This window comes from Littorina saxatilis, linkage group LG14 (genome assembly GCF_037325665.1).
Source record: "Littorina saxatilis isolate snail1 linkage group LG14, US_GU_Lsax_2.0, whole genome shotgun sequence".
NCBI classification, from domain to species: Eukaryota; Metazoa; Mollusca; class Gastropoda; order Littorinimorpha; family Littorinidae; genus Littorina; species Littorina saxatilis.
This window is the reverse complement of record NC_090258.1, coordinates 40,759,283-40,782,535: the sequence shown is the minus strand read 5'-3', so window position 1 is coordinate 40,782,535 and position 23,253 is coordinate 40,759,283. Positions and strand designations below refer to the sequence as shown.

The following is a 23,253-nucleotide window of genomic DNA, read 5'->3' as shown; positions in this document are numbered from 1 at the left end:
ACTCACATCTTTGGTGACCTCGGCCACCACGTAGGGCGTGAGGATGCCTGGCACACAGACTGTACATTGCACATAGCACTCACATCTTTGGTGACCTCGGCCACCACGTAGGGCGTGATGATGCCGGGCACACAGACTGTACATTGCACATCGCATTCCTATCTTTGTGACCTCGGCCTCCACGTAGGGCGTGATGATGCCGGGCACACAGACTGTACAATGCACTCACATCTTTGGTGACCTCGGCCACCACGCAGGGCGTGAGGATGCCTGGCACACAGACTGTACATTGCACATCGCACTCACATCTTTGGTGACCTCGGCCACCACGTAGGGCGTGATGATGCCGGGCACACAGACTGTACATTGCACATAGCACTCACATCTTTGGTGACCTCGGCCACCACGTAGGGCGTGAGGATGCCGGGCACACAGACTGTACATTGCACATAGCACTCACATCTTTGGTGACCTCGGCCACCACGTAGGGCGTGAGGATGCCTGGCACACAGACTGTACATTGCACATAGCACTCACATCTTTGGTGACCTCGGCCACCACGTAGGGCGTGAGGATGCCGGGCACACAGGCCAGACTGTTGGTGATGGACGCGATGGTGATGGCGTAGCGCGGGGCGATGTCGTAGGGGTTAATGAGGAAGCCGGCGAAGGCAAACCCGGTGAAGCCCACCGCGGTCACCAATAGACACATGACGGCGGCCACGTGGCGACAGTCCAGGAAGCTCATGATCACCACACACACGGCTGGCACCAGGTTGGCTGCAAGGCACAACACACTCTACATGTAGGGGGCAAAAGTAATCGTAAAATTGATTTTGAAAACTATCGCAAAAGAAACGCACCAATATTTTACTGTCTGTAGGATTAGTGAGTCATTTTAAAGCGGTTTTTTTTTATTTTAAGTTTTTAAAAATTTTGTTTACCTTTTCCTAAATTCTGTCATACAGGGTACAGCCGGTAAAATATCCTTCACGAATCTGGTTTTCTTTTTGATGTACCAGGGCTCGTATTCTTGAAACAGCTGCAACTCATATACCGGCCTGTAAAACCACTTCCGCTCGATAAGTCCGCTAAGTGTTATTCATGAAACTCCGGTAAAGACTTACCCGGGTGTCTCCGAGCTGTAAAGTTAGAGGACCCATCCCCCTCCTCTAAAACCGTCAATTTTGAATAAATCTTGTTAAAATATTGCTTGTAGATTTATGTCCCTCATGGACACACATTGGTGTCATTTAAGCACCAATGCATTGCGGAAAAATATGAGATACCGCTCGCGAAAGATTTCAACCGATGCTCGATCATACCGGCTTGTGGTGAAAGCGTGCTAGCGTCTTCTTTAATGCATTACAGTGTCCGAGTATTTTCAACGGATTCCGTGTTCGAACGGTTCTCTCGTTCGCCTGATGCGTGATTGAGTCGAGTTCAAATCTCCATCTGCCCGTAATTTTTATTTTACTCTTTGGCATTTGGTTTATTTTTGTTTATTTTCTTCATGTGCAAAAGAGTACGTTATAATAGCAAAATTGATTTAAATATTTTTTTTTTAAGGCTGGAATGGTTTTTTAAAAAAAAATCTTTGGTTAACATGATATTAGTTTATTGATAAAGTTTGTTAACTTAAACATGTAAACATTTGATTAAAAAAATTAAATAAATAACCATGAAGAAGGATGCTTCCCGCTTAAAAAAAACAAAGGTGAGAGAGAAAAAAACCACAGAAAATGCGGTAGCAGCCACCCCTGTATGCAACTGAGATTAAAAACAAAAATAATAAAAGATAAATAAAAAGGGTCTCCCCGTGTTTTTATTTCATTCAGTTTGTTTGGGTAGTTGCTATTGACTTTGAAACTGACACGCTGGCTAAAAAGCTGCAACATTGTGTCCTTCAAAGTCAAACTGTAGTTTAACTACCGCCCAGTATTTATTTTTACTGCCCAGTAATTATTTATTTTTCCCCGGTATTCTTTCTTTATTTGGTGTTTAACGTCGTTTTCAACCACGAAGGTTATATCGCGACGATCCCCGGTATTCATGTGTGTCTAGCGGAAGGTCGGCTGCTACCAGTTGGTTATTTTTAGAATTGAAGATTCCCGATGCTTGCTCTTCTCTGCGCACGCGTTACCGGCGTTTTCGCCGGCGTGTCAGTTTCAAAGTCAATAGCAACAACCCAAACAAACTGAATGAAATAACAAGTCGCGTAAGGCGAAAATACAACATTTAGTCAAGTAGCTGTCGAACTCACAGAATGAAACTGAACGCAATGCAACGCAGCAAGACCGCATACTCGTAGCATCGTCAGTCACCCCCTCACGGCAAAGACAGTGAAATTGACAAGAAGAGCGGGGTAGCAGTTGCGCTCAGAAGGATAGCACGCTTTTCTGTACCTCTCTTTGTTTTAACTTTCTGAGCGTGTTTTTAATCCAAACATATCATATCTATATGTTTTTGGAATCAGGAACCGACAAGGAATAAGATGAAAGTGTTTTTAAATTGATTTGGACAATTTAATTTTGATAATAATTTTTATATATTTAATTTTCAGAGCTTGTTTTTAATCCGAATATAACATATTTATATGTTTTTGGAATCAGCAAATGATGGAGAATAAGATAAACGTAAATTTGGATCGTTTCATACATTTTTTTTTTTTTTTTTACAATTTTCAGATTTTTAATGACCAAACTCATCAATTAATTTTTAAGCCACCAAGCTGAAATGCAATACCGAAGTCCGGGCTTCGTCGAAGATTACTTGACCAAAATTTCAACCAATTTGGTTGAAAAATGAGGGCGTGACAGTGCCGCCTCAACTTTCACGAAAAGCCGGATATGACGTCATCAAAGACATTTACCAAAAAAATGAAAAAAACGTTCGGGGATTTCATACCCAGGAACTCTCATGTCAAATTTCATAAAGATCGGTCCAGTAGTTTAGTCTGAATCGCTCTACACACACACACAGACACACATACACACACACACACACACACACACGCACACACACACACGCACGCACATACACCACGACCCTCGTTTCGATTCCCCCTCGATGTTAAAATATTTAGTCAAAACTTGACTAAATATAAAAACAAGTCGCGTAAGGCGAAAATACAACATTTAGTCAAGTAGCTGTCGAACTCACAGAATGAAACTGAACGCAACGCAACGCAGCAAGACCGTATACTCGTAGCATCGTAACTCCACCGCCCGTGGCAAAGGCAGTGCCCGTGGAATTGACAAGAAGAGCGGGGTATTCGTTGCGCTGAGAAGGATAGCACGCTTTTCTGTACCTCTCTTCGTTTTAACTTTCTGAGCGTGTTTTTAATCCAAACATATCATATCTATATGTTTTTGGAATCAGGAACCGACAAGGAATAAGATGAAAGTGTTTTTAAATTGATTTCGAAAAAAAAAAATTGATAATAATTTTTATATATTTAATTTTCAGAGCTTGTTTTTAATCCGAATATAACATATTTATATGTTTTTGGAATCAGCAAATGATGGAGAATAAGATAAACGTAAATTTGGATCGTTTTATAAATTTTTTTTTTTTTTTTACAATTTTCCGATTTTTAATGACCAAAGTCATTAATTAATTTTTTAGCCACCACGCTGAAATGCAATACCGAAGTCCGGCCTTCGTCGAACATTACTTGACCAAAATTTCAACCAATTTGGTTGAAAAATGAGGGCGTGACAGTGCCGCCTCAACTTTCACGAAAAGCCGGATATGACGTCATCAAAGACATTTATCAAAAAAAGGAAAAAAACGTTCGGGGATTTCATACCCAGGAACTCTCATGTCAAATTTCATAAAGATCGGTCCAGTAGTTTAGTTTGAATCGCTCTACACACACACACAGACACACGCACATATCAATCAATCAATCAATGACGCTTATATCGCGCATATTCCGTGGGTACAGTTCTAGGCGCTCTGCAGTGATGCCGTGTGAGATGAAATTTTATACGGCCAGTAGATTGCAGCCATTTCGGCGCATATTTACCTTTCACGGCCTATTATTCCAAGTCACACGGGTATAGGTAGACAATTATTAACTGTGCCTAAGCAATTTTGCCAGGAAAGACCCTTTTGTCAATCGTGGGATCTTTAACGTGCACACCCAATGTAGTGTACACGGGGGGAGGGTTCGGACACCGAAGAGAGTCTGCACACAAAGTTGACTCTGAAATAAATTTCCGCCGAACCTGGGATCGAACTCACGCTGACAGCGGCCAACTGAATACAAATCCAGCGCGCTACCAACTGAGCTATATCCCCGCCCACATACACCACGACCCTCGTCTCGATTCCCCCCTCGATGTTAAAACATTTAGTCATAACTTGACTAAATGTAATCAAAACTTGACTAAATATAAAAAGACATGATGATACGGAACCGCGTGTATAACATAAAAGACAATTTATATGAGAAAAACGGTGTCTGCATTTGATACCGTGGTCGTGCAGATAGGTTGGCTTTCTTTGGAGAAATAGTTCCTCGAGCCGTTGGCATCAGATACGCACACGCTTACACTGATGTGTGTGTGTGTGTGTGTGTGTGTGTGTGTGTGTGTGTGTGTGTGTGTGTGTGTATGTGTGTGTGTGTGTGTGTGTGTGTGAGCTTTCTTGATCAGCGTTTTGATGTGTTTAAATGTGTCTGCGAGAGAGAGAGAGAGAAAGAGAGAGAGAGAGAGAGAGAGAGAGAGAGAGAGAGAGAGAGAGAGAGAGAGAGAGAGAGAGAGAGAGAGAGAGAGAGAGAGAGAGAGATTACGTGCAAGATATGCCCGTATCCAGTGTAGCAGTACACCTACGCAGTGCGTTCATGTATGACACCACGCTTATAAATACCGTTTAACATTACCGACCATCATGCATACACACATATGCGTCACACTGAGTAGAAAAACAACATTTTAGATCGGTTTGAGGCAATTTAAATGCTATCCCTACGAAAATACATGTATGCTACACTGGTTACAGACACCATCCTTCCTGTGCAAACGATATCCTGGATCTGGTCACGATGTCAGATCGATCTGCCCAAGCTTTTCAATATAAGCTTATGATGATGTGAGTGATATATATAATCATAATACAGAAAATCTGTACGTGTCAGAATTCCACCCACCCACAGGAAGCAGCCAGGCTAGGTGATTTAAAAATTTTTTTAATTTAAACAATTGTTGGGTTTTTTGTGGGTGGGGGGGGGGGGGGGGTGCATGTGTTTACATAAGTTGAAGGATACCCGTATCCATGCAGTGTAAAAGTCCAAACACATCTGTGATGATGAAAATTACTCCTTCCACGAGAAGAAATGCAGCTTTAAGGAACAGAAGACAGCGTCCTTTGCATAGCGTTTGTGAAAGGGGTGGGCTTGAAACGCTATTTGTGCTTTTGTAGACGACAATACGTAGCCTTGCACTTTGGTGTGATGCCATTCCATACGTCTTAGTCAGGTAAGAACACGACAACTGGTAACCATTCATCCCTGTTTATGCTGTTCGAAGTGGGATCGTTAAAAAAACTAAGCGGGGTCCATATGTACTTTGCATTTTATAGGAACTGTTTCTTCTTCCTCCCTCTATATGTGACGAATCTTGTTCACATGTACAAACGTACAGACGAACGGACGGACGGACGGACGGACGGACGCGCGCAGACAGGAACGCATGCACACACGCACGCACGTCCTTCACTTCCCAATCCATACAATCTGATGTCATAGTGCTAAAATATCATGTCCATCAACCAAAATGATAACAGATTTTAATTGTTTTAATTTTTGTTAACCTTATGTTGTTGTCAATTTATTTGTGTGTGTGTGTGTGTGTGTGTGTGTGTGTGTGTGTGTGTGTGTGTGTGTGTGTGTGTGTGTGTGTGTGTGTGTGTGTACAGTTCAACATGACTGACTCCAGATTGTACGTTCAAGCACAGGAGCTTGTATCAACGCGCCGGTCGATGTAGGCTACTCCTTCATCCTTTCTGTACTGAACACTAGTGGTAGGAAGGATAAAGGAGTGCATCGACGACCGGCGCTTCGATACAAGCTCCTGTGGTTCAAGTCATCTTTCTTCTAAATGATAGACGTTTTCAAGCATTTTTGTCCAATACTTTTGTGGACTTGTCTCTCTCGATCTGTCAACATTCGTACACTATCCATATATAATGGTATCAATGAATATGAGGCTTATATCGCGCGTATTCCGTGGGTATACAGTTCTAAGCGCAGGGATTTTTTTATTTTTTTTATTTTATTTTATGCAATTTATATCGCGCACATATTCAAGGCGCAGGGATTTATTTATGCCGTGTGAGATGGAATTGTTTTACACACCCCAATACATCACGCATTAACATCGGCCAGCAGATCGCAGCCATTTCGGCGTATATCCTACTTTTCACGGCGTATTATTCCAAGTCACACGGGTATTTTGGTGGACATTTTTATCTATGCCTATACAATTTTGCCAGGAAAGACCCTTTTGTCAATCATGGGATCGTTAACGTGCACACCCCAATGTAGTGTACACGAAGGGACCTCGGTTTTTCGTCTCATCCGAAAGACTAGCACTTGAACCCAACTTGAATGGTATGTATTCAGATAATGTACAGTTGCCTTGCTCTTAGGGTGGGCTGGGTGAAAAGAAGTGCCATCGTTCGTCTTTTCCACAACCCTCGTAGTCACATTTTCGTTTCTTTTCTTTTCTTTTCTAGTTCTCTCTCCGCCCCCTTTTCTTGCCACATGCAAATAATTTTTACCAGACAAAAAAATTTGACACGGGGTTTGCCTTGACCAAAGCTTCACCCTATGTCCTCTTTTGGCGCGAACGTGAATTTTAGCACAAAGAGCGACCACGAAGAGCAAAAGAGAAGAGCGACTTCAAGGGACTTAATTCAACATTCGATACGGGGTCTTATTGACGATAACATCACAATGGCTGAGGTCGTGGCTTTGTGTTTGTGTTGTGTAAAAGGTTGGATTTCGCAGCGAAAGGTGTTATTTTGTACGGGGTGTTAGCTTGTTTAATGGTCTGTGACGAATATGTTTTGTAAGGTACGTTACTCATCAAGTGTTTACCTTGACCGTCCCAGAGAGAGAGAACTTTGAACTTTTGAACTTTTGAACTTTGAACTTTTGAACTTTGAACTTTATTACAGGAAAGATAGCATTAGGTCCGTAGGACCTTTCTTACAGCTAGTCCTGATCTAAGCAAAATGGTTATAATCGAAATGGGAATACATAGGAACAAACTTTTTATGATGAAACGCAGACACACGCAATAATAGTAATATAAGAATAAGATCATTTTTTACCGACATGTGATATACAGATATCACAATACGGGCAATACAACCATACATTATCAGAACACACACACACACATATATATATATATATATATATATACACGCACACGCACACACACACACAGAAGATCAACTAACTTATAAGGCAAGCCAACATAACACGACACACTAACCAAATAAAGGATCAGGTAGCAAAGTAAAAAAAAAAAAATAATAAAAAAAAATTAAAAAAAACTAAGATTTATGAAGGAATCACCAAGCCAATATGAAATGCAGTAATACCATCTTAGATACTAGAAGGAGTAATACACGAGAATGTATTCTTATCACACCAAGTTGACGCAAGACACACACATGCACATTTTCAGAAGGATAAAAGACACACATACGTTTGAGCAACCAGGCACATTACATTAAAGTGATGTTTGAATGTATTTTTGCAGATGTGTTTTGAATGTTTTAAGGTTACTGGTCGATTTTAAGCATGTAGGTAGGGAGTTCCAGACATAAGCTCCCGAGTATGAAAGACTAGTTTTAAATATGTCAATGCGTGGCTTCGGGCAGGCCAGATTATGCTTGAAAGTGGAATACCGAGAAGGTGTTGATTGAAACAAGTGAGTTAGATATTCGGGTGCTTGGTCATGTAGGATCTTGTGCATGAAAACTGATTTATTAAATAAAAGCTGTGAGAGAGAGAGAGAGAGAGAGAGAGAGAGAGAGAGAGAGAGAGAGAGAGAGAGAGAGAGAGAGAGAGACAGAGACAGAGAGAGAGAGAGAGAGAGAGAGAGAGAGAGAGAGAGACTTACCCGCACCGACAGAAAGCTAAAGATGAAAGAATGTCTTTTGTGGCATACCTGTTAAGGTATAATCAGCTACGTACACTTGGGGCATGAACGAGATTATAAAGAGTGACATGGGGGTGGGGGTGGGACCTGGATACCGTCTGTGATATTCGTGTCCGTGACTCTAGGCTTTTACATCCAGAGAAAATCCAAAAACAAAGAGACTGCCAACGATCCAAAATTCAGAATAAAAAACCAAGAAAGGTAGGTTGTTGAAGCGTTTGTCATTGACAAAACAATACATTCACAGATATTTCGACCCAACGGTCTTTTAAGGGAACAGACAAACAAATATTCACACAAAATAATTATTTATCTTGATAGAATCAGTTTAGGTCCACTCAAAAACAACGAAACAACAAATAACAAACATTCCAACGTTCTTCTTTTTACACCCCCGGTATAGGGGTGTGTATAGGTTTCACTCGATGTGTTTGTGGCGGTGTTTGTGTTCGCAAGTAGATCTCAAGAATGAACGGACCGATCGTCACCAAACTTGGTGAACAGGTTTTATACATTCCTGAGACGGTCCTTACAAAAATTGGGACCAGTCAAACACACGGTTAGGGAGTTATTGGTGGATTAAAATTATACAACGACTTATAGACGGACACCCCCGTTGGTCAAAGGGAAATAACCATTCTAACTGCCACCAACTGAGAAGGTTATTTCCCTTCCCTTTGACGGGGGTGTTTTTCCTATCAGAGAAATTTCTTTTTTTTACAGGTTTGACAGTGCTCTGTAAGAAATATACCTACTCTATATTCACCTGATATCAGCCAGTATCTTAAGTCTTCCAACATCCTAGGTATAATCAACAATTTAGTATCCTGCACTGTGTTTAGCGTTTTGTGTCGAAGCCCACTCCACATAGCAGAAAAATTCTGACCGCTATCACGTCCCATAGTTTGAATACCTCTGCAATCTAAACATTTCAACTTCCTGCATTCACAGTTTCCAAGAAATCAGTTTCCAAAACAAACCGAAGAAAATTCCTAGGTGCTCGAACGACTCACTTTCGATAACACTGTCTTTGCGATTACAGAAGTTAATCGATTGCTTTTTTTGTGAGTACTGTGCGTGATGGGATACTAAATAAAAGTCGATATGCTTTTTCATTGAACGCACGCACGCACGCACGCACGCACGCAGCACGCACGCACGCACACACTCGCACGCAAGTACGCACGCGCGCACACACAAACACCCACACAGACACACAGACACGCAGAAACAGACAGACAGACACACACACACAGACACACAGACACAGACACAGACACAGACACACAGACACACACACACACACACACACACACACACACACACACACACACACACTCTATGATTCCGCCAGTAGCCGCTACAAACATTGTTCGGCGGAATGTCGTTAGGCGAAGGGTAAGGTATCCTAATTTGCATTTAGACGGATTGAAAAACAAATGACTGAACTCATCACTAACGCTGCCCCTGACAATGTAAATTTCATTGTTTAAACCAACAAAGCCCTTCTCCTAAACTAGCTCACACCTGTTCTTGCCCAAGATAAAAACTAAGCTCTAATTGTTACTGAGTTTTTATCTTTCCCGGATACGTTTGAACAGAGTCAAACAGTAGTACAGTGACCTGAAACGCGGATTGGCCAGTAGCCGGCAGATACCGATTTATGTCACATCGCACGTAGATCGCATTCTTCTTACTGTGGTGACCGTACTATTGGGTTAACGTTATTTTGTGACCAAACCATCTTATCTACTGTGACTTTTTTTTGTTTTTTGTTTTTTAACCATGGTTTGGGTGTGTTGCTAGTGTCCTGACTGAAAACTGCGTCGTAACTTTCCTAATCACGTCCCTGCTTTAGAGATTTGGGTATGTCTCCAGGGCTGATTAGGGTAAACTCCTAACTGTTGCTGCGTTTGTTTTGAATAGATGACATGATGACTGTGGCGATGGGTAACCGATTTTTTTGGTGGCCGGATTGATTTCGCAGGCTGAAATGGGTGTCACTTTCAAAATCGATTCAAAGACACAATTGTCACTCTTCACAGAAGGAATCAGACTGTTGAATATCTGTATGTGTCCGAGTGGAAGAATGGTCTTATCCCATGAACAAGCCTGGACAAATCTGTGGAGGTGTGCTGGATAGCTTACACGAGTAGGACGGTGCCTTTAAGTCCTACATTAGTACACACACTCCGAACAGAAATGTTTCACCTTTGAACACGCTTTCTGACGGGCGCAGTGGCGTGGTGGTAAGACATCGGCCTCCTAATCGGGAGGTCGTGAGTTCGAATCCCGGTCGCTGCCGCCTGGTGGGTTAAGAGTGGAGATTTTTCCGATCTCCCAGGTCAACTTATGAGCAGACCTGCCAGTGACTTAACCCCTATCGTGTGTACACGCAAGCACAAGACCAAGTGCGCACGGAAAAGATCATGTAATCCATGTCAGAGTTTGGTGGGTTATAGAAACACGAAAATACCCAGCATGCCTCCCCCAAAATCGGCGTATGCTGCCTGAATGGCGGGGTAAAAACGGTCATACACGTAAACATCCACTCGTGCTAAAAACATGAGTGAACGTGGGAGTCTAAGCCCATGAACAAAGAAGAAGAAGATGAACACGCTTTCTGTTACCAATGGTTACCATTTTGGAATACAGTACGCCTTGTGTGATACATGGTTAAGACAAAGACAGTTTTTTTTCTAAAAGTTAGCTTCAACACACCTCCACACATGTGTGATCACATACGTACGGATACTTTTTGTTCGTGAAATTTAGAGTGTGGGCAAGCACACAAAAAGATGTAAAGGTTTTACTGCTGACAACGACACGTTCAGCTGATATAGAGTCTCTGCACGCTTGGTTCCACATTTCTAGGTGAACTGTCAACTCCTAAAGATAAGTAGGCGTACCTGTTGCCCGGTAGAATTATGCTGAGAAGGCTGAATCTTTACAACCTACGTTCTAAATAGTCAGTGTGCAGTGATCCGAATCGTTGGGTATGTAGGGTCTAAGCTCAATACCCCCCCCCTCCCCACCCCCTACCCCTTTTCAATACTACTAATCCCTCTCCTCTCCTCTCCTATTATCCAACACCTGTTAGGGCTGGTACAGTACCATCTAATGGCCCGAACACAAACACCGGTGCTCCGCAGACCGTGCTATCTAGTGTACTGTATACCAACACAGGAGCTCCGCAGGGAACAGTATTGTCACCTTTTCTGTTCTCCCTGTATACTGCTGACTGCAGGAGTTCTCACGGGTCGTGCTTCATCGACAAATTTGCTGACGATACTGGACTTACAGGACAGATTACTGACGACAATGACACACACTACAGACAAGAAGTTAGCAGCTTTGTGGACTGGTGCGACGAGAATTACCTGGACTTGAACACAGGAAAAACTAAAGAAATGATTTTTGACACTAGAAGAAACAAGTCGCGTAAGGCGAAAATAATAATAATAATAATACGAATATTTATAACGCGCACATATCTCACCAACAGGCGACTCAAGGCGCACATACACTCATTCACACACACGGAGACTTAAAGTCACTAGCACACACACATCATCAACCATTAAAATATGTACAGTTATTCAGGGTGGGATGGGGTGGGCAGTGTAGAATGCATGGATTATTTGGAAAAAAGGAATGTCTTGAGTGCAGATTTGAATGATTCGAGGGACTGTTGTTGACGGAGGGGGAGAGGTAGTGTGTTCCATTGGCTAGGTGCTTGGAAAGACAAGAAGGGCAAAGCCCATACGACTCACATGCTTGACCTAAACCTAGCAATGACATCATACACTAAGAACTGCTTTACACATTTTTCCTACCAAAATACATGTGACCTTGACCCAAGGTCAAGGTCATCCAAGGTCATGCAACACAAAGCTGTTAATTCAAGACATAGGAAGTACAATGGTGCTTATTGGCTCTTTCTACCATGAGATATGGTCACTTTTAGTGGTTCACTACCTTATTTTGGTCACATTTCATAAGGGTCAAAGTGACCTTGACCTTGATCATATGTGACCAAATGTGTCTCATGATGAAAGCATAACATGTGCCCCACATAATTTTTAAGTTTGAAACAGTTATCTTCCATAGTTCAGGGTCAAGGTCACTTCAAAATATGTATACAATCCAACTTTGAAGAGCTCCTGTGACCTTGACCTTGAAGCAAGGTAAACCAAACTGGTATCAAAAGATGGGGCTTACTTTGCCCTATATATCATATATAGGTGAGGTATTGAATCTCAAAAACTTCAGAGAAAATGTGAAAAATGTGAAAAATAGCTGTTTTTTAGGCAACATTTATGGCCCCTGCGACCTTGACCTTGAAGCAAGGTCAAGATGCTATGTATGTTTTTTGGGGCCTTGTCATCATACACCATCTTGCCAAATTTGGTACTGATAGACTGAATAGTGTCCAAGAAATATCCAACGTTAAAGTTTTCCGGACGGACGTCCGGACGGACGGATGTCCGGACGGACGGACGGACGGACGGACGACTCGGGTGAGTACATAGACTCACTTTTGCTTCGCATGTGAGTCAAAAATGAGCGTTGACCTGCTGTTTTGAGTTTGGTGTGGGGGATGTTGAGCTTGAGGGAGTCAGCAGATGATCTGAGTGCTCGTGAAGGGACATAGAGAGAGAGAGAGTCGGAGAGATAGGCAGGGGCGAGACCATGGAGGCATTTGTAGGTGAGAGTGTTGATTTTGTAGGTGATACGGGCAGGAACGGGCAACCAGTGGAGCTGATTTAGGAGGGGGGTGATGTGATCTCTCTTTTTCTTTCGTAAGACAAGACGGGCAGAGCTATTTTGAATGCGTTGGAGACGAGAGATAGAAGAAGAGGGAAGACCCGCCAAGAGAGAGTTACAATAGTCAAGACGTGAGAGAATGGTGGAAGTGACCAGTTTGGCGGTAGCATCTGTGGTGAGGTACTTGCGGATAGTGGCGATGCGGCGGAGTTGGAAGTAGCAGGTGCGAGAGACAGAAGAGATGTGTTGTTTCATGGAAAGGGTGTTGTCTAGAGTGACTCCGAGGTTTTTGACAGCAGAAGACAGAGGGACAGAAGAGTCAGAGAGTTGAAGAGAGTCGGAGGTGGCTTTGGAGAGTTTGGATGTAGTGCCTAGTAGGATAGCTTCAGTTTTGTTGCTATTGAGCTGAAGTTTGTTTTCTGTCATCCAATTCTGCACGTCAGTGATAGTGTCAGAGATAGAGGAAAGAAGAGATTCAGACTGGTCAGGGGAAGAGCTGTTGTGAAGTTGAGAGTCGTCGGCAAAAGAGTGGTGGAAAACGTTGTGTCGGTCAAGGATGTGGTCAAGAGGTTGAGTGTAGAGAGTAAATAGTACAGGCCCAAGGACTGAGCCCTGAGGGACTCCGCACTCAAGTCTGATGGGGTCAGAGTTCAGTTTGTCAATCGAAACAGTCTGGTAGCGGTCGGTAAGATAAGAAGAGAACCAAGAAAGAGCTGTGCTATGGATACCAAAGGTGTGCTGAAGGCGTTGAAGGAGGATGTTGTGGTCGACTGTGTCAAAGGCCGCTGATAGATCAAGTAGAGCGACGGCAGAGATTTCAGCTTGGTCAGTGGCAAGGAGGAGATCATTAGTGATTTTGAGAAGGGCAGTTTCGGTGGAGTGGTGAGGACGATAGGCAGATTGAAGCGGAGAGAGAAGATTGTTGCAAAGAAGGTGAGAGTTGAGTTGTTTCAGGACGACTCTTTCAAGGAGTTTGGAGATGAAGGAAAGATTTGAGACAGGGCGGTAGTTGCTGAGGGTGTTTGGGTCAAGCGATGGTTTCTTCAGTAGAGGTTTGACAATAGCAGTCTTAAAGGAGTTGGGGACAGTGCCTGTTTGCAGAGAAGTGTTGATGATTTTGAGAATAGAAGGGAGGAGTTCAGGAAGACAGTCAGAGTAGAGTTGTGTGGGAAGAGGGTCAAGGTCACAGGTTTTCAAGGTCATTTCTTTGAGGACTTTCTCCAGGTCAGTGAGAGTGAGAGGCTGAAAGTGTGTGAAGGGAGTGCCTGTAAATGCAGGAGGAGTTTCAGAGTTTTGGTGTGGGATTTTGTCTAGTTTGTCACGGATGGTTTGGATCTTGTTATGGAAGTAATCAGAGAAAGCTTGCGACAGTTTGGAGGGGTCGATGTTGTTGGGCAAGGGAGAAGCAGAAGAGCAGCCAAGAAGGTCATTCATTGTGGAGAAGAGTGTTTTGGCAGAGGTTGTTTCACAGATTTTGGTGCTGTAGTGCGATGTTTTGGCGTCTGCGATGAGTGTCTGAACATGTTCCTTTTGCTTGTTGTAAATCTGTCTGTCAGCTACCAGCTTTGAGGTTCGCGACTTCCTCTCTGCTCGGCGACGCAACTGTTTTGCATACTTAACTTCAGCTGTGATCCAGGGTGCAGAAGGCCTATCTACGATGAGTTTGGTTTTTGCGGGCGCATGTTCATCAAGAAGTGTGCTGAGAGTGGAGTCGTAATGACGTACAGGGTCTGAGGATACCGGAGGATCAAGCAGTCGGCGGGCTGCTTCTGCGCGAAATGTGTCAGTGTTAACTTCTTTGAGGTTACGGCGGACTACGCGCTTTTTCTGTTTGGATGGTTTGGCCATTTTAAGAGAGAACAAAACTGCAGAGTGATCGGATCTGAGGTAGTCATTCAGCAGGATGTCGTACACCAGGTCAGTGGACTCATGGGTGACAATCCAGTCAATGATGTGTGTTTTGCGTTTGGGAGCGTCTACATGCAACATTTAGTCGAGTAGCTGTCGAACTCACAGAATGAAACTGAACGCAAGACCGTATACTCGTAGCATCGTCAGTCCACCGCTCACGGCATAGGCAGTGAAATTGACAAGAAGAGCGGGGTAGTAGTTGCGCTGGGAAGGATAGCACGCTTTTCTGTACCTCTCTTCGTTTTAACTTTCTGAGCGTGTTTTTAATCCAAACATATCATATCTATATGTTTTTGGAATCAGGAACCGACAAGGAATAAGATGAAAGTGTTTTTAAATTGATTTGGAAAATTTAATTTTGATAATAATTTTTATATATTTAATTTTCAGAGCTTGTTTTTAATCCGAATATAACATATTTATATGTTTTTGGAATCAGCAAATAATGGAGAATAAGATAAACGTAAATTTGAATCGTTTTATGAAAAACATATTTTTTTTACAATTTTCAGATTTTTAATGACCAAAGTCATTAATTAATTTTTTAGCCACCACGCTGAAATGCAATACCGAAGTCCGGCCTTCGTCGAACATTACCCGACCAAAATGTCAACCAATTTGGTTGAAAAATGAGGGCGTGACAGTGCCGCCTCAACTTTCACGAAAAGCCGGATATGACGTCATCAAAGACATTTATCAAAAAAAGGAAAAAAACGTTCGGGGATTTCATACCCAGGAACTCTCATGTCAAATTTCATAAAGATCGGTCCAGTAGTTTAGTCTGAATCGCTCTACACACACACACACACACACACACACACACACACACACACAGACACACACACAGACACACACACACGCACATACACCACGACCCTCGTCTCGATTCCCCCCTCTACGTTAAAACATTTAGTCAAAACTTGACTAAATGTAAAAACACGGGGAGATTTTGTTTTTGTTTTTTTATAAACCTCAGTTGCATGCAGGTGTACATGGTATAGTACCTAGTAAACACCCACCCCCCAGTTTCGACCAGTGGACTAGTAGACAAGGAAAATAAATAAAGATTATTCAGTCTGCTGTTATTGTTGTTTTTCAATTGTTTCCTTTCCTTAGACATGCTTCGGGGATTGGACAGAAAAAGGTTTCTGGAGTGGCGAGAGAATCGCAATACATTTTTGACTGGGAGGAAAAAGAAGAAACGAAAGCTTCATCTTTGGTTTAAACATAAGTTTATTTCAACAAATGTTACAATCATGACATGTATACAAAAGACACAGGTAACAGCAACAAGCTAGAAGCTTAAAGTGGTGTTCCTGCATGGATATTATAACGTAAGGCGGTAACGGCTGAACAATTTGTCTAAATAAACCAAATTGGAAATCCAAAGCATCATCATTATAATCATCCTCATCTCATTATTCATCCAAAATTATCATAACATAATAAACGTTGCATAATCATTGTAAAGAAAGACAGTAAGAGGAAGGAAGGAGGGGAAGATAAGGAATAACAAGTCGCGTAAGGCAAGGACAAGGAATAAGATGAAAGTGTTTTTAAATTGATTTCGCCAATTTAATTTTGATAATAAATTTTATATATTTAATTTTCAGAGCTTGTTTTTAATCCAAATATAACATATTTATATGTTTTTGGAATCAGAAAATGATGGAGAATAAGATGAACGTAAATTTGGATCGTTTAATAAATTTTTATTTTTTTTTATAATTTTCCGATTTTTAATGACCAAAGTCATTAATTAATTTTTCAGCCACCAAGCTGAAATGCAATACCGAAGTCCGGGCTTCGTCGAAGATTACTTGACCAAAATTTCAACCAATTTGGTTGAAAAATGAGAGCGTGACAGTGCCGCCTCAACTTTTGCGAAAAGCCGGATATGACGTCATCAAAGACATTTATCGAAAAAATGAAAAAAACGTTCGGGGATATCAATCCCAGGAACTCTCATGTAAAATTTCATAAAGATCGGTCCAGTAGTTTGGTCTGAATCGCTCTACACACACACACAGACAGACAGACAGACAGACAGACACACACACACACACATACACCACGACCCTCGTCTCGATTCCCCCCTCTACGTTAAAATATTTAGTCAAAACGTGACTAAATATAACAAGAAGAGCAAACGCTCGATCGAGTCACTTTCGCAGTTCTGAATATTATATGAGGCATCAGATGGACAGGAAGAAATTGCTATTCACAACACAATACAGATGTAAATAATTTGATGTAAAGAATAATCCTATAAAGTTTGAATCAAATCCGATGAATAGTTTCAGAGATATGATATTTCAATTTTTTTCCTTCAAGACATACCTGTGACCTTGAAAAAGGTCAAAGGTCACCAAAGCAGACGTCAAAGTGTAGAGGTCACTGGGAGTCACGTTCACATAAAATTTGAGCCCGGTCACTTTTATAGTTTCCGAGAAAAGCCCAACGTTAAGTTGTGTGTTGCCGAACAGAAAAGGCTAGTTATCTCCCTTGTTTTTCTGATAACGTTCGTAAAAGGCTACAGATGTAAATACTTTGATGTAAAGAATAATCCTACAAAGTTTCAATCACATCCGATGAACTTTGTCAAAGATATAAAATGTCTAATTTTTCCTTTGACGCTGACCTGTGACCTTGAAAAAGGTCAAAGGTCAACGAAACCATCGTTAAAGTGTAGAGGTCATTGGAGGTCACGACTAAACAAAATATGAGCCGGATCGCTTTGATAGTTTCCGAGAAAAGTCCAACGTTAAGGTGGTGTCTACGGACGGCCGGCCGGACGGCCGGCCGGACAGACTAACACTGACCGATTACATAGAGTCACTTTTTCTCAAGTGACTCAAAAAGAAGAGGGATGGGTAGGAGTCAAAAATGTATTGCGATTCTCTAGCCAATACAGCCAAAACTGTCTACAACGACCAACTCAAGGGACCAACCGACGGTGGTCCTTATAGACAGGTGGTCGTTATGGAAAGGTTAATTATATGGAGAAACAAGAGACGAAGCCTTCAAGGCTCCCGTAAGAAATCGACAAACAGTAACACAAACTCAATCACTCCGTCACACACACACACACACACACACACACACACGCAGAGTTAAAACTAACGCATCATATCTACTCCATGTATAATTTTCAAAAGAAGGCAAACAGATAAAATGACTGTGTATTTGTTGTTGGTGTAGTTGTCCCTGAAGGAGATCTTGTGCAATCCTCTCACACACCCACACCCACACCCACACCCGGACACACTATTAAACTGCATCAGCATAATTATCATGGCAAAGCTTATCTACAACCATTAACCTACCCTAGAGCTTGCGTATCAAGATAATATATTCTTGGAATTGTCATACGACTGAAAGTTAAAGATATGGCGTCACAATGGTCACACTCAGACAGGTTCACATGAGGTTATTTTCCCTGGTCCTCGCACTCCGAAGGCTATGATATTGTCCAGTGACACGTTGTCCTGCTGGCAACAAGCTCCGCGTGCTTGGGCATGAACTTTCACAAAGAAGACCATTATCTCTCATATACTGGCTGTGTGAAAGCAATAAACGTCAATAACAGAAAAACCGTGTACTTCCTCACTGCAGCCCTGGGAACCTTTTTATATTTAGTCAAGTTTTGACTAAATATTTTAACGAAGAGGGGGTAATCGAGACGAGGGTCGTGGTGAATGTGCGTGTGTGTGTCTGTGTGTCTGTGTGTGTGTGTAGAGCGATTCAGACTAAACTACTGGACCGATCTTTATGAAATTTGACATGAGAGTTCCTGGGTATGAAATCCCCGAACGTTTTTTTCATTTTTTTGATAAATGTCTTTGATGACGTCATATCCGGCTTTTCGTGAAAGTTGAGGCGGCACTGTCACGCCCTCATTTTTCAACCAAATTGGTTGAAATTTTGGTCAAGTAATCTTCGACGAAGCCCGGGATTCGGTATTGCATTTCAGCTTGGTGGCTTAAAAATTAATTAATGACTTTGGTCATTAAAAATCTGAAAATTGTAAAAAAAAAATAAAAATTTATAAAACGATCCACATTTACGTTCATCTTATTCTCCATCATTTTCTGATTCCAAAAACATATAAATATGTTATATTTGGATTAAAAACAAGCTCTGAAAATTAAATATATAAAAATTATTATCAAAATTAAATTGTCCAAATCAATTTAAAAACACTTTCATCTCATTCCTTGTTGGTTCCTGATTCCAAAAACATATAGATATGATATGTTTGGATTAAAAACACGCTCAGAAAGTTAAAAACAAAGAGAGGTACAGAAAAGCGTGCTATCCTTCTTAGCGCAACTACTACCCCGCTCTTCTTGTCAATTTCACTGCCTTTGCCATGAGCGGTGGACTGACGATGCTACGAGTATACGGTCTTGCTGAAAAATGGCATTGCATTCAGTTTCATTCTGTGAGTTCGACAGCTACTTGACTAAATATTGTATTTTCGCCTTACGCGACTTGTTATATTTAGTCAAGTTTTGACTAAATATTTTAACGAAGAGGGGGTAATCGAGACGAGGGTCGTGGTGAATGTGCGTGTGTGTGTCTGTGTGTGTGTGTAGAGCGATTCAGACTAAACTACTGGACCGATCTTTATGAAATTGGACATGAGAGTTCCTGGGTATGAAATCCCCGAACGTTTTTTTCATTTTTTTGATAAATGTCTTTGATGACGTCATATCCGGCTTTTCGTGAAAGTTGAGGCGGCACTGTCACACCCTCATTTTTCAACCAAATTGGTTCAAATTTTGGTCAAGTAATCTTCGACGAAGCCCGGACTTCGGTATTGCATTTCAGCTTGGTGGCTTAAAAATTAATTAATGACTTTGGTCATTAAAAATCTGAAAATTGTAAAAAAAAATAAAAATTTATAAAACGATCCAAATTTACGTTAATCTTATTCTCCATCATTTTCTGATTCCAAAAACATATCAATATGTTATATTTGGATTAAAAACAAGCTCTGAAAATTAAATATATAAAAATTATTATCAAAATTAAATTGTCGAAATCAATTTAAAAACACTTTCATCTTATTCCTTGTCGGTTCCTGATTCCAAAAACATATAGATATGATATGTTTGGATTAAAAACACGCTCAGAAAGTTAAAACAAAGAGAGGTACAGAAAAGCGTGCTATCCTTCTTAGCGCAACTACTACCCCGCTCTTCTTGTCAATTTCACTGCCGTTGTCATGAGCGGTGGACTGACGATGCTACGAGTATACGGTCTTGCTGCGTTGCATTGCGTTCAGTTTCATTCTGTGAGTTCGACAGCTACTTGACTAAATGTTGTATTTTCGCCTTACGCGACTTGTTAATTCTGTCCCACTCAAATATTGTAATGTAAAAGAGGCTTACCGTTGTAACAGCTTGCCACCTCTGGGTAAGTCCGATCACTGTTTGACCCACTTGCTGCCAACGTACACACCCCTTGTCAAGCGTAACCCTCCTGTTGTAAGATCTGTGCAATGTTGGACACCCGAGGCGGGTGATGCACTGAGAGGTTGTATGGAATGTACGGACTGGGATGTTTTTGTTGATGCATGTGAGTCACTTGATGAACTTTCTGAAACAGTGTCTGATTATATCAATTTTTGTGTTGATAATGTTGTGCCAGTCAAACAGGTCACACAGTATGCCAATGTCAAACCTTGGATAACAGGAGAGATTAGAGACTTGTTGAAACAGAAAAGAGCAGCTTTTTCAAGTGGGGATAAGGATGATTTAAGGAACGTTCAGAAAGATTTGAAAAATGCCATTAGAAAGGGAAAAGATCAGTACAGGAAGAAACTAGAAGCAAGATTGGAGAGTAATGATGTTAAGGAAGTGTGGCAGGGGATGCAGAAAATAACTGGTTGTGCAAAGAAAAAGAAAGTGGATGGTGCTGGTACAGGTTCTGATTATGCTAATGAGCTCAACACATTGTATGCAAGGTTTGATGTCCATGATTTTAAGGATGAACAGGATGAGATTGTTAGTTCTGGAAATTTTTCTGATTCTGTTGTACAGGAGCCAGTCACACTGTCAGTTGATGATGTTTGTAAACAGCTGAAAAAGACCAAGGTAAACAAGTCAGCAGGACCTGACGGTGTCAAGCCTAAGGTATTGTCCATCTGTGCTGATCAGCTGTGTAAGATTTTTCACACCATGTTTTCCATGTCGTTGTCTTTGTGCAAAATTCCATCTGCTTGGAAAACTTCTTGCATTGTGCCAGTGCCGAAGAAGCCTAAGGTGTCATGTCTGAATGACTATAGGCCTGTAGCTCTCACTTCTCACATTATGAAAGTTTTTGAAAGACTGGTGTTGACTGTTTTGAAGGTCCAAATTGCTGCTTTTCAAGATTCTTTGCAGTTTGCATACAGGGCCAAAGTAGGGGTTGATGATGCACTATTGTTTATGTTACATTCTGTGTACACACATCTGGAGAAGAGCTTTGCTTGTGTTAGAGTTATGTTTTTTGATTTTTCTTCTGCCTTTCAGACTATTCAGCCTCATCTTCTGGCTCAGAAGTTACAAAACATGTCTTTGCATCATAGTACAGTGAAATGGATTCTGGATTATTTAGTAGATAGACCACAGTTTGTACGATGGAATGGTACTTTTACATCTGACATGATTAACACTTTCACCGGAGCACCACAAGGAACAGTTTTGTCACCTTTTTTGTTCACCTTGTATACATCTGATTTTAAAGTACAAGGAGAGTCATGTCATCTTCAGAAATTTTCTGACGACTCTGCCGTGGTTGGTAGTATTCTTGATGGTGATGAGAGCTTGTATAGAGAACGTATTGATGATTTTGTGTCTTGGTGTGATTCCAACTTTTTAGTATTAAACGCAAGCAAGACGAAGGAAATGATTTTTGATTTTCGCAAAAAGAAAAACACTGTCCATCCTGTAGTCATCAAAGGTGATGCGATTGAGATAGTCAGCGAGTACAAGTATTTAGGTGTAGTTCTAGATAACAAGCTAAGCTGGTTTAATCATGTTGATGCTGTTTTTAAGAAGACGCAGTCAAGATTGTTTTTCCTGCGCAAGCTGAGATCATTTCATGTGTGTAACAAGATGCTGTACATGTTTTATCAGAGTATGGTGTGCAGTGTGATGGTGTTTGCATCAGTGTGTTGGGGAGGGAATGCCACTGCAAGGGACACTGGCAGGCTGAACAGGCTGATAAAGAAAGCGAGTTCTACTGTAGGCCAGAGCCTTGACACCCTTGAAGTCCTTGTCGAAAGAAGGCTTGCCAGTAAGTCCAGAGCTATTCTGTTCGACCTAGGGCATCCCCTCCACGACGCACTGATGGATCTCCGCATCACACGGAACGCTCGGTTTCTCATGCCTAGGTGTCGAACGGAGCGTTTTCGGCGTTCTTTTCTTCCTGCAGCTGTGAGATATTTTAACAGCAACCGAGCCATTGTCCTGGCCACAGACTATCAGTGATGCCTTTTAAATGTACCTCTTAGTGATAGATTTAATATGATTTGATGACTGTTTGACCTTTGATCATAACTAGTGCTGTGAAAATGAGCTCTAGCTTTGTTGTGATGGTGTTGACACTATATTTTGCCCAATTGAGTCTAACTACCTGATGGCTAATCTACTGTGATACCTGTGATAACTGATGATGATTACTGTTATTGGTTTTATGTGTTTGGTTGGTCTCTTCTTTGGTAGTGCAATAGCGTTAATTATGGATTGTTGTTATCATCATTTACATAAAAACTTATCTGTTAATCCAAACAATGATATAATTACTGCGATGTTCTTAACTACACTTTAACATGGAATGTATGTATGTATGTATGTATGTATGTATGTATGTATGTATGTATGTATGTATGTATGTAGGTATGTATGTAGGTATGTATGCATGTGTGTTGGTGTGTCGGTGTGTCAGGTGTGCAAGAAAAAAGGGTATTTTTTTATCATGTGTTTTATGAAATTTCTTCTCTTATTCGTTTATAATTATTAATTAATGACCTATATGTGCTGATGACCAATTTAATTTCCTTTGTTGGATCAATAAAATGTTATGAGTTATGAGTTACGAGTTATGGTAGCACAACCTCTTGTTTAGAGTACACTATGCACTATGTCTTTGTATCAGAGACTTTGTGAGGACGTCCTTTCCTGAAACAAATGAAAAGTTGGATTACAACGCTGCAGTGTTCTCTGCCCTGGATTGTAGCTTGCCCGTCGTAAATCAGCTGTAGATATGAGGGTACTGTGTTCAATTGGAAATCTACCATCACCTTATCTGTCTTTTGCACTGCAGACACTAAGCAATAGGTACCTGCCATGTGGCCACTTTTTTCACTGCTGTCCTCAGTCTTATACTTTTCATCAAAACTTGTCACC

General features: G+C 41.4%; 1 protein-coding gene across 1 annotated transcript in view; it reads right to left on the bottom strand.

Moving 5' to 3' along the window:
- LOC138947778 (sialin-like) overlaps positions 1–23,253 on the bottom strand; it is a 76,125-nt gene that overhangs the window by 5,646 nt on the left and 47,226 nt on the right. The window contains exon 8 of the mRNA XM_070319342.1: positions 538–779. Coding sequence (XP_070175443.1) covers positions 538–779 — 242 coding nt within the window. The remainder of the gene's footprint in view (positions 1–537; positions 780–23,253) is intronic.